Source organism: Macadamia integrifolia, unplaced genomic scaffold (assembly GCF_013358625.1).
Source record: "Macadamia integrifolia cultivar HAES 741 unplaced genomic scaffold, SCU_Mint_v3 scaffold1128, whole genome shotgun sequence".
NCBI lineage: Eukaryota > Viridiplantae > Streptophyta > Magnoliopsida > Proteales > Proteaceae > Macadamia > Macadamia integrifolia.
This window is the reverse complement of record NW_024868093.1, coordinates 25,849-38,456: the sequence shown is the minus strand read 5'-3', so window position 1 is coordinate 38,456 and position 12,608 is coordinate 25,849. Positions and strand designations below refer to the sequence as shown.

The window sequence follows — 12,608 nt, the reverse complement described above, 5'->3', positions numbered from 1 at the left end:
CCTGAAACCCTAGCTCTGAAAAACCCCAAAATACAATGACTTTCTCAACAAGCAACAGTACATTATATATGTACTCCAAGTCGCGAATCGACCCATCGGGTTGTGGTCGATCCGGTCGATCCGGTCGAACCATACGCCCCCACACCCCCATACGAGATCAGTGATGGGCTCCGAGCTTGGGCCTATCGGCCCAACCCCTCTGCTTCCATCACAGATCTCAAAAAACTTCCCATTCGGGTCGCTTCCAAAATATGTCGGATCGGGTCAATCTTCAAAACGGGTTAAGAATTCGAGACAAACTTAACAATAATAAAAGAGAAGAGAAGAAGAGAGGGGAGAGAGAGAGAGAGTGAGAGGAAATATGGAAGGGGAGAAGGGAAATTACAGGAAAATTTTCCACCCACTGCTGGTGTATAAGGACAGGAAAACACCAATTAAATGCTCTACAAAGCAAAAGACGCACATCAAATTAGAAACTAATTGACACCCACAACTATTTTTAAAGAAAGATGCCAAGGACTCCCACATTGAAGGCACAAATCAACTCCACATGACCAACGCAAAGCTGAAATTCCATCCTTCTAATGTCCAAAAGCAACATAGGGTATACAAGAAATGAAAAGCCGGTAATTTTGCAGATTTTCTTCAAATTTTTTCCTAGCAATAACTTTCAAATTAAACTTATCCTTATTTCATTCATGGGAAGAAGGAAAGTTCATCCTAGTAAATTGTAAATCACGAGTCATGTTTATGTCTGCAACCAAGAAATGACTCGGGTGAACAAATCAAAGCATAAAACCCACAACCTGGGATTTTGGAAGTTCAATCCAGACATGAATACACTCCAAACTGCTTTTTTAACGAAACACCAATTTTACCAGAGAAGAGAAAAATGAATAAAGCACAAAACATTAAACTCGAAAAAAATTACTGTGAGTTGGATATGGAGCAATAACCAGGGGGGTGAAGTAGTTTCATAGGCAGCAGAAACTAAACAAAGAGACCAAGTTTTTGGAAAGCATAGATTAAAACACATAAACCAACCATACAAATGACAGACAACAAACTTGGAAAACTAATAATCAATACCTTTTGTAAGATTAAAAAAAAAAACCTTGGAATCCACTCACCTTCCCATGATGCTGTACAGCAGTTGCAATCCCACCAGCATTAACCTCAGAAAGGCTCTTGTCAACATAAAATGCAGCTTTTTGATGTGGATTTTCACCATAACGAAGAGAGCTTTTAAGCAAGAGAGGGACCGTAAAGCTGGGAGGAAATTTGTCTTCCAACAAGAAGCAACAAATCAATCTACTGAAATCCACAAAACAGGAACTAAGTCTAGCAAAGTGGGAAAAAAATAGTATGAGAGTTACCTCCCTCTGTCTGGTTCCATAGCCACTCAGAGACTGCAGAATCATAAGAAGCTACATGTTGAAATGCTTTCCAAGCAAGCTTTCTGCGGAACTGTTGGTCATCTTGGTTTCCTTTCAGAAATTCCAATAGCGCAGGATAGTCATTTGAGTCAACAACAACCAAGACATCCTTGTGATTCTGTTAAATGTGCATGGAATAATAAATAAAAAATTTATTAGAAGCATGTCAAAGCACTGATAACAAACATCAAGACAACAGGATCATCAATATGATTGTTAAGCACAAATAAACTGCACCTAGTAAAGTGAAACTTTGTCTGATTCTAATTATAAATGATAGGCAAAATCAGAATCAAGTGGATGATAGAAAACAGATACGGAACGATTCATTAAGATCGATAAGCATGCACGACAAACACTATAAAATACATGTTTTAGGCATACCTGAATCCATGGTTGAAGAATAAGAACTCCTCAATGTCTTCTTGTATGCTCCTTGTACAACACGATCAATGTTGGTCTGGTCTACCCTCTTTCCCTTATGCTTTTTGATTGTTAGCTTCACTTAATGGGTCAGTGATAACTATATATAGGGGTGAGGGTAGGGACCAACCCTGCAATAAAATTAGGGTTTCCTCCCCATTAAGGAAACAATACCTTAGGTCCAGACATAGTAATAAATATTTCATACCATTAAGGTGTGCTAATAGAATCCAATATCTCCATAGAGATCACTTACCAATAATATTGGATTCTTTCTGCTTACTCCATCTTTAGTCAACACCACTAAACCGGTTTTGGAAACAAATCTTTGACTATGCTAGCCCACCTAATAGGAAATCTTACAGTGGAAGGACCAGCACATTTGGTGGACTGCTGGCTGCATTCCAGAATTTTGCTTCAAAATACAATGACTCTGAAACTGGGTAAGTGGTGATTTTCAAATTCTTGCGGTGATTTGGCCAGAGATGACAGAATCCAATAATCAAGGGGTGAATTTGTGGACAATTAAGCCCAGAGCTATTCAACATGTGAATGGCAGGCAAGAACTATTCAATTGGTCCATCCACACCCCCGAGCAAAAAAAAAAAAAAAAAAATGCAGCTTGGTGTGATGCAGATTAATTACCAAAATAGGCTTGTTTTATTATGAATAAGCTTAGGGTTGGGTTCCATACATATTGGGCCTTTGATCCCATGTGTTTTGAGTGTAATAGACCACTTTTATGGGTCTAAGAGGGAGGGTCTAAGATTGAATACAGGATTCAATGATTCGTTTCCTTTTCTTTAGTTTCCTTTTTAGATGGGGTTATTTAGTTTCTAATTTCAGTACTTAAATTAGTTTCTAATTTCAAGTCATTGTTAGTTTCTAATTTCTGTCTAGACTAGTTTCTATTTTTATTAGATTCTAATTTCCAGTTTTTAGTAACTTCTTGTAATCAATTTTTAGTAACTCTGAGTTACTATTACTTGTAAACCCTCCCATCATTATTATAAATAAAGGAGAGCTCTCATCATAGAGAGACGATTTATGTTTTAAAAAAAAGAGTCTTGTTGCTGCCACTGGCTTCACTGGATGTTCTTTGTGTTTGATCAAGGATTAGGGATTGGTGTTTGATCCATTCGACTCCTTGCGGCGTGAAGTCCAGGAGGTCTGCTACAAGTAATCTTTTCTTTAAGTTTTACTATAATTTCAAGGTTTATTAGAGCTGCAAATACCAGCTATGATTCCTTCTATTTCTGCCCAGAATTTTCTGCAAAACAGAGCTTTCGGCCCTTGCTGGTTTAGTCAGTTCCAGCTGTCAGAATGACCCCATTTTTTGGTCGAAGATCCACCTCTGCCCAGGTTAGGTTCGACCCAAGTTGGAGCCCTATCTGACCTCTGAATAGTGAGATATAAAAAATCTCCTTTTTTTCGTCTTTTAGTGACCTGCAGGTTCTGGATTACATTCTGTAGAGTTAATGCCTGCTGTTGGAAGTTTCTGGACTATTGAATGTAATTACTGTTAGTCTGAAGTTGTTAACATTCTTAGCTAGTCTCTGTTTTGGTTCTAAGCATTGTTGCTGTTCTTATTCCCATCCTGTAATGTTCTTTCTGGTGGTCGAATATATTCTGGACTGTTGTTTGAGGGTGATTTTCTGCTATATATTCGAGATTGGTTTTGGTTGTTCTCTAGTCTAAAAGTTCCTGCAGTCTTGGGTCTGGTTTGTTTGTCAAATCTAGTCCTACATTATGGTGCAGTAAAAGAGGTGCAGTCTTATATAAACAACAACCCCATAGAACCATTAACATACTTCCAATAGCATGCTATTACTTCTCTAGGATACAACCTTTGCTGCAGCTCTGATCATGGCAGGACCTCCAATATCAACATTTTCAATGCCATCCTCGAATGTAATTCCCCCCAGCAGAAGAAACTTTATCATAGAAAGGATACAAGTTCACAACCACTACATCAAATGTTCCTGCAAGTAAAGTGTCAGCAATTAAGCAAATTGACATCTATTGATTTTATAGACTACTTCAGGGGGTAAAATCTACTTATGTTGCTTTCTTCATGCCCTACAATCATGGAGGCATAATAATGCGTACTTATCCTAGTACTCACCAATTCCATGCTCACTTAAGGCTTCAATGTGATGTTTCTGGTCTCTTCTAGCGAGAATACCCCCATGTATGTTAGGATGTAAAGCTTTGACACGACCATCAAGCTGTAAAAACAAAAATTCAAAGTAATTAATTTTTTTATATATATATATATATAATGAAGTACATTGTAGAAGGTACATAAATGTCATTGCAAAGGAATCAAGCCAGGTTGCAGCTACACCAATTACGTATAATCAAGTTCAACGAGCACAACCCTTTATAAAGGTAACTGGCATAAAAGTTTACTACCTTATGGAAAATTTTGGAACCACTTAATTATTAAAAATTTCAAACAGAACATGCACAATTCAATTACCATTAGAAGATGTAGATGGTGTTATTTCCTAAAATAGATATAAATTCCACTTCAACAAAAGAATAGAAAATTTCAAGGATATGATAAAGACAACAAACAAATAAGTGTGAGCATACAATAAGGCATGGTTCAAAATTTGATCGAAACAACGAGATTTTGGGAAAATTTTGAAACGCAGGTCGACTCATTAGGTATGCCGAATTTCAACCAAAATTGGGGATTCAACTTGGTATGACATAAAATAGTGCATACAAAGCATTGTTCTTATCAAAATGGGTCAAAATTTTGATTTTGTGAGTTTCGAGTGGTTTCTCCTGTTAGAGGGGGGAAAACTCTCCCCCCCCCTAAAAAAAAAAGAAAGCAAGTTTTGTAATTTTTTTCCCCCCAAATCACCCACATTTCTTGGTGAAACAAAGTATTGGGGACTATTACAATGCATCTACAGCAACGATTTCCCACATTTGAGCAAGGCTTTGTGCAAGATTCAAACTTAAATCCATACCCTTTTTTCCCCAAAGGTTTAGAGCCTCCTCAGAACTCTATGTGGTACTGACATAGAGTTGGAGGAATGGTTTCGTATGGATGTTTTAACCTTGGCTGTACACTTGTACTTGACTATTTGTACACTAGTACTTGTAAAACTTTGACATTGTGTAATATTAAATGTTTTTTCTTCATTACTAAATCCTAATGCATATTTTAGTGTCTTCATTGAATTCTATGTGTTGTAACACTAAATTATGTGTAGCATAGGCTATATTTGAGAAAGTAAACAACAAAGTACACCATACAATACCAACTAAGATACGAAACCGCACTACTATTCTGTGTTTTTTTTTTTTTTTTTTTCTTTTAAACATTTTAAAGGTTCCAATATGTTAAGAGATTCTTAATTAGGGTGTCTCCAGAGTTTCAGGCCAAAAAATAGCCTTGTTACCACCAAAACATGCAGAGTTTTGGTCGAATTTCGGTTTTGACTGGTAAACCAAGGATGAAACCGAAATCTCAAACCTTGGATTATAGAACCCTCATTCTCCACTCATACAGATTCTTTCGGAATTTCCTTGATCGCTAGCCATTAGTTGGTTTGCAAGAAAAAGAAGAATAATTGACATTGTAGATCAAATAAAACTAAAGAGAAAGAAAAAGGTTAAAGAAAGATGACAGACAAGCTACAAATTCAAGTTTATAAATCACTTAAACTCTTAGAAGAGATGGAAACTTGGATTGGAACATATGCTGAATCCATGCTTGGAAAAATCCATTTAACAGATTTTGTGTGTCATTCCCAAAATTCTAGGCAGAAGTTGGTACGCAAGAAAGTTGACAGCTAAATAAAGCATAAATAAAGCATGTAATCACTCAATTCTTACAACACCTATCAATTTCAACCGAGCTAATGTAAAACCTAACTGCCCAGACCAAGAGCATCAAAATTAAATATAATAAAAAACCGAGAGCGGCTAGTGTGTGTCAATACATGGATATACATACACATGGGCTCTAAGATTCATTGAATTAAAAAATAAAGGACGGTGAATAATAAAAGCACCTTCAATGTTAGATCCAATAAGATTTTTAAGATTAGAACTGTCCAACTTAAAATTTCAATTATATTCCAAGCATACTTTTAACCCATAGAATGGTTTCCTCAAGAACACACTCTCAAACATTTGAATTTGAGGAGGAGTTAAAAAATTCCATAGGAATGGATAAAGAGTAACAATTGGAATTCGAACTAACTCATGATAAGAGGAAATGATGTAAGAGCTAGCCTACCATTTCAGGGAAACGAGTTAGTTCTTCCACTTTAGTTACAGAGACCCCAGCTTCTTGCAAAGCAGATGCGGTTCCTCCAGTTGAAACAATAGCATACCTACATAACCATTGGAAGAGATGAACTCAAAGTAACATGATTGGAACAAGAACCAATAGCCATAATGGTTAACTTACTCCAATGAAAACATCACAAATTAAGGAACAAGAATGTTATGTTTTCAAAGAACTCTTCTGGATGTATACTGTTCGATAAATGTACTATAACTTCTACATCACACTTGTAGTAATTATATTTATGTGAAATTTCTCTTAACATGTCGAATCAAGCAAATGGATGCGTGAGTTCTAGATAAGTGTTCCTGAACTCCACATCCATCAACAAGCCAATACTTACTTTGCAAAGCAGATGCGGTTCCTCCAGTTGAAACAATAGTATACCTACATAACCATTGGAAGAGATGAACTCAAAGTAACATGATTGGAACAAGAACCAATAGCCATAATGGTTAACTTACTCCAATGAAAACATCACAAATTAAGGAACAAGAATGTTATGTTTTCAAAGAACTCTTCTGGATGTATACTGTTCGATAAATGTACTATAACTTCTACATCACACTTGTAGTAATTATATTTATGTGAAATTTCTCTTAACATGTCGAATCAAGCAAATGGATGCGTGAGTTCTAGATAAGTGTTCCTGAACTCCACATCCATCAGCAAGCCAATACAAGTTGGTGCCTAGATTGCAATGTTCAAAGAGAAGGTTTGCATGAGAAGATTGAATGGGAGATGAGTAGAATAATACCAGCAAATGCATCCCATATTTCATGAAAAGTACAAAGATATTCAAGAGAGAGGTGTAGAATATCACCCTAAGTCCTGAAGTCCACTCCCAAGAAAAGCAAGGTCCCGCTTATCCGACAATGATATCAACACTTGCCTGTTGCCTGTAGATAAGTAATAAAATTAATGTCACTACAGTTTTATTACGGCCAAGTACTTTTAAGTTATAAAAAATACATAAAACCCTCAAGTATGGGAAACTTGAATGTAATCTGAAAAGAATAGGCTTCTGAAATCCCCTCCACATAGTAAATAAAAGAGATATCTCCAAGTGGCATGAGCTTGCGTCCAAGAACGAAAAAGGGGACAGAGAGAGAGAAAGAGCTATGAAGACCCTATACCATCAAAAGCTTCATCCAAAGTAAAAATCTCAGTTTCCATACTCCGTACTGGAATTCAAAAAATCTATTTTATGTGCAAGTAAAATTCATGAAGTTAACGGAGCTTAAGAATTCAGAAGAAACACTATACAAAAAAATGAAAGCAATTAAAATGCAGTGGAGAAGTATATTACCAACACCAATCGGCCAAGATTGTTTCTCCTTCGACAACGTCTCCGCTTCTGCCATTGCCCTTACTGGGTTGATACCAGAATGCAACGACGACGATTGAATCCTACACAATACGACTGGAGACTGAAAAAAAAAAAAAAGTTTCAGATAAAACCCACTGAGAAATTCAAGAAAAGAACAATCTTTCCATCTACAAATTGCAGAAAATACATTAACCTGTTGAGAAAAGCGACTGCTTCGGTGAGTGTTGCAGAGGTGAACGAGAGCGGATGCACTTCGAAGGTGACCAGCGTTCGCAGTCACAGCAGTGGAGGCACAGGCTGACATGCTTTCCCCTTCTGTAGTGTAGTCGACACTTGCTCGCTGGGTGTTCGTTTAGTTGTTGATTACGTCGTATACTATACGCGTATAATACGTATATATTCACTATATAACTGTGAGACAATTCAACGAGTGATCTGACAATTCAAAACCAAGGCTAAATAGGTAATTTCATATTTTTTCCTTTTTCTTTTTCACCTTTTCTTTTGTAAAATTCCTCTTCATCAACCATCCTTCCGCCGTGCATTGCCCGCGATATTTCTGCCAAGCCCTATTTCCTTCCTGTTGCCGGCGACAGGTGCCGCTGAGAAGAAAACGAGATAGGTTGGACGCCACCACCCCTATCTCTCTCTTCCCTCTCCCGTCCCCACTTCCTCTGCAAATCTTCGCCCCCTCTCTCTCAACTTCCCGGCTCTTTTCAACTCCACTACCCCTTCTCCCTTGAACATTCGATCTCTCTCTGTTACTCTCCTCCCCACTGAACTCCCCGCACTCCTTTCCCTCCCCCTGAACTCCCTGACCCTTCGCTGCCACTCCCGCTCCCTCTTCCCCGTCCCGACCCCACTGCAACTCCCCATCTCTCTCTCACACAATTTAAAAATTTATTAAGATTCCTAAAAGGCAACGTGGCCTTACACCAACGCAGGACTAATTTCCCTTATTTCATGAGGGTAGGACGATCACCTCGTCCATTATAAACCTATGCCATAGCAAGTCCTGTCATGGCCTCTTTTTTAAATTTCCACTTGTCGCTTCCTCCTCTTTCTCAGGTATGAAAGACATGGCGCTCCATTCACTACCAATTTTTTTTTCTTAAGAAAATACTGCGAAAAGCTGTGTGTCATTTCTATTTTTGATTCTGAAATCCCACAAATGTTCTGAACACGTTTCCTTCTCTGCTCTCGTTGCGTTTCTGCCTGGAAAATGTAAAATTCTTCATCCTCTGCAGACATTGTTATTCCAACCCCCCCTCTACATTTATCTCATCTATTTAATCTGTATGTGTTTTGAATCTTATGGATTATAGAATGGAGATTGAAATGCTTGGTATTGTAATCTGGATTCGAGCTTTTTTCTTCTTTTTTTTTCCCTTTTCTATATTTGAATACATTTCTCTGTGTCTTGGATGATGGTGAATATGTTGAATGTATTACAATACTACATAGGTGGTGAATCTCTTCATGATCTGAAATCCTAATTTTGCTCTGTTTTGTGCCAAATGATTCAATGTTAATTCTTTTGCATGTTTCTACCATTTGCTATTGCTTCTTGCTTCTGTGACAATAATGTGCTTTTGAACCCTTTGGTTGATTTTATTGTTTGCGGAATCTCTATGCATGTTGAAGATGAGCAATTTGAATAATTTCCTCATAATGTTTTCGGCATCTATGCCTGTTTAAGATGAGCAATTGGAATAATTTCCTCATACTTGTTAAGTTTTTTAGAGCTTTTCTGGGTACCAATTCAATTGCCTTGATACAGTCTCATGATGTTGTTCTCCATGCTCAAATGTCTAACATATGGTTGGCTCTGAGAATTTGTCATTCAAGTCTCAGTTTGGAAAAGACCCATACAACATGACAGAGGTTGGGTAATAATTGCTCTGTTTGAGATTATTATTTGGTAAGCCAAATTCGAATGAATAGCATAAGCATGGCCCATATAATTACTAAGGGAATATTTGGGATGGCTTCTCGGGCTTCTGCTTCTGCTTCTGGAACTCAGTAGCAGGGCTTTTGGGTCAGCAAAGGGCGGAGCCATTAAGAGAGCTCATATTGGAATAATCACCACTCCCAACACCAGAATCCAAGAAGATGGGGGAGGTTATGAGCTTACGGAGTGGGAGGCAGAAAAGATTCCAACACACAAACCTCCTATTGCCTCCACCTTATGCTGACGTGAAAGCCCTGCTTCTGGGTCTTGAAGTAGAAGCTCAAGAAGCCATCCTAAACATGTACTAGGACACATAAACTACAAATGACCAGAATTTGACCCTAAGGCTAAATTTTATGAAATTGCTTATGCTAACTTGCACTGAATAGAAATAAATAGAATTTCAAGCCCACAACTCAAACCCAACAATATAGATTCTCCCAATGATCACACAAGCTCTTCAAACTAAGGGTGAGCCCCATATGGCTATGTCCCCTACTGGAACTGCCCCTATTTCCAGTGTTGCTCAAAGTTCAATTGATGGTCCCTATCATCTTGTCCCAAGTAGTTAGTTCCTACATTCCTATGAGTAATATCTTTTGCTGTTAAATAAATCTCCTGATATTATCTAAATGAATTTTATTGATGCTTTGGAAATGTTGTGGTCGAACTGGAGTATTGAATGATCCAGCAACCAAGTTTTACATGCATGTGAATTCAATGAGGCTGTTAATTCCCCCATGCCTCCAATATAGCGATGATGATTATTATCTAATAAGACAAACTCACTATTGTCCTCATGTCCAGTTCATTAATTTTTTTTTGACACTTATTTGATCGTACTGTTTTGTCATGTGAAACTTCAGACAATGCCATATTTCAGGTTCCTGATTGGAGTCAAAGGGTCTGGCGTGATCAAATCAGAAGCTCCTACCACCTCTTACCTTCCATCAACTTAGTTTTGATATTTAGGTAATATATGCAGTATTTTCTTACAGCTACATCCATGAATGTATTCTTCATGCTTGATGGAACATTAAAATTGTTCTTCCTTCCATTTCTGGATGCCAAAAGGAACACCCTGTGATCTTCCTAGGATGGCTTCTAGCTTCAAGTATTGGAATGAATGTGTTGACCCACTGGACTTGGAGGCAATGTGGATGGATCCTTTTGTGAGCAAAGAATGGGATGATGCAGGAGAGACAAAAGGACAAAAGGTTCACCTTTCACGGGATCCTGATGGGCAGGCTTTTCTTACCCAAACTGAGATGAAGGTGAAAATGAATTCATCACTCATCACATTATCATCCATACATAAAATTTTATTGCACATACCATACCTGGCATTTCAAAACCAATTTTCACCTGATTTGAGAGGGAATTTGGAGACAATAAGATATACAACTACACTTCTAGCAACGTTTTGAAAAAAAAAAAAACTGTCAATTTTGTGCATTTGTTTCATAGTACTCGACAACTATTGATCCTTTGGAAGTTTCAACAAGATTTGGAATCCTAAAGCTTTTCTTAACCTTTTTTTTGTGGTTTTTTTTTTATCCTTTCTCCCTTTCTTCTCTTGCTTAATATATTTCCCTTCTGTTTCGGGTGGGAAGACGAACATATCCTTGCATGTGAGTCTGTAACAATCCCATTGCTGCTCTTTCTGAAATTTTATTCCTGTATTTGGTTGGTGTCCCTTCAGGCCGTGGCTGAGATTATTGTCCGCAGACACTTCCAATCGCAAGTAGATCCGGTATCTTCTAGAATTTTTATTATTAAATTTTATTAATTTATAGTGTATTCCTTAAGTTTGTTTATATCGTGGCCTCATGTTGTAACCATAGTTGTCATGGCGACGCCTAGGCGTCGCCAAGGCGGCGATTTGGCGTCCTGGCTGAAAAAGAAGTTCATGGCAGTGCTATGATTTACGTGACTCATAAATGGCGGTCGCCATTGGCTGATAAGCGTCGCCATGGCACCGCCATGGACGCCAGGTCATGCCTAATTCACTAGGCGGTTGATTTTTTGTAAAATGCAAGGTGATTTTGATAGGGCTATTTTGATTTTTGATGATTTGATATTGCTTAATGTTGGTTTTATATGTTATAGGGTATATATTGTAGGCTTCTAGTATGCTAAATAACTTTAAAAAATAGGAAAAATAAAAAAGTAGCATACTAAATAACTTTAGAAAATAGAAAAAATAAAAAATGACACATGGGCGATTTGACAGCCATAGCAACGCCATAACGAGCAATTCATCGCCAAATCGATTAGCCACTCCTCCACCGCCTTGGATCGATTTGACGCCGTGACAACTATGGTTGTAACTATGCAAGTTTATTCTATGTTTTGATTTTAAATTAGTTCACGTTTTCTTACATTTTTATAAGTGACCATAATGTTTTATCTTTTGTAAATTTTTCAGGAATTCTTTTTGAAAATTTTATTACTGGTGACCATGTCTCTATATATTTCACCTGATGGAGAACCCTTAGGGAAGGGAGGAGAAATCAGAGTAGAGAGGGGGAAAAGGAGGATCACATTCACACGTTCATTCAATAATCAAATTGTTCTCTAAATCTTCAGTCGATTACAACCAATATATAGGAAAATAGGAACATAAAATTAGAAACTTAACTGGAATGGAAACTAGCCTAAATTAGGAAACAACTATAAAAAGGAAACCAAAGCAAGGAAAAAAATCCTACTCCTACATTCAAGTCTGGAAACTAAAAGCATGAAATAAAATACTAGGTAAACTACTAATTTTAATTCCAACCCTTCTTGGACCAAAACCCTGGGCTGGACCGGTTATTCTTGGCTCTTGGCTTCCAAAGCCGGTCATGCTGGTCCAACCAAGAAAGGGCAGCCGTATCTGCATCAACTCTCCTCCTCTGAAAAGAACTCGACTCCGTCGAGTTAGGGAAAGGACCGAGGAGACCGTCTGAAAGAATACGCTGAATGAGGAATGATCCCACCATCTTCTTGAGCTTAATTTCAGGGAGATCTTTGGCAGGATGAAACTTCATAGTCTTGTTGGCATGCTTGAAGGCATAGGTATTGGCATAGCCACAATGCTGTACTTTCTTATCAAACAACCAAGGTCGACCAAGAAGGATATGGCACACCTTCAGAGGGAGGACATCACATTGG

The 12,608-nt window shown here is 37.8% G+C and overlaps 1 protein-coding gene and 1 pseudogene across 5 annotated transcripts in view; one reads left to right on the top strand and one right to left on the bottom strand.

Annotated features, from left to right (window-relative positions):
• Nucleotides 1-330: 330 nt before the first annotated feature.
• LOC122062826 lies at nt 331-7,892 on the bottom strand (annotated as a pseudogene).
• A 132-nt stretch (nt 7,893-8,024) lies between these two features.
• Nucleotides 8,025-12,608, top strand: part of LOC122062823 — a 16,578-nt gene continuing 11,994 nt past the window's right edge. The window contains exons 1-5 of one of the 5 annotated variants that reach the window (XM_042626469.1): nt 8,025-8,569; nt 9,282-9,422; nt 10,319-10,424; nt 10,527-10,726; nt 11,155-11,205. In XM_042626469.1, coding sequence (XP_042482403.1) covers nt 10,550-10,726; nt 11,155-11,205 — 228 coding nt within the window. In that variant the 5' untranslated portion in view covers nt 8,025-8,569; nt 9,282-9,422; nt 10,319-10,424; nt 10,527-10,549. The other 4 variants (XM_042626467.1, XM_042626465.1, XM_042626468.1 and 1 more) reach the window with 4 other exon arrangements.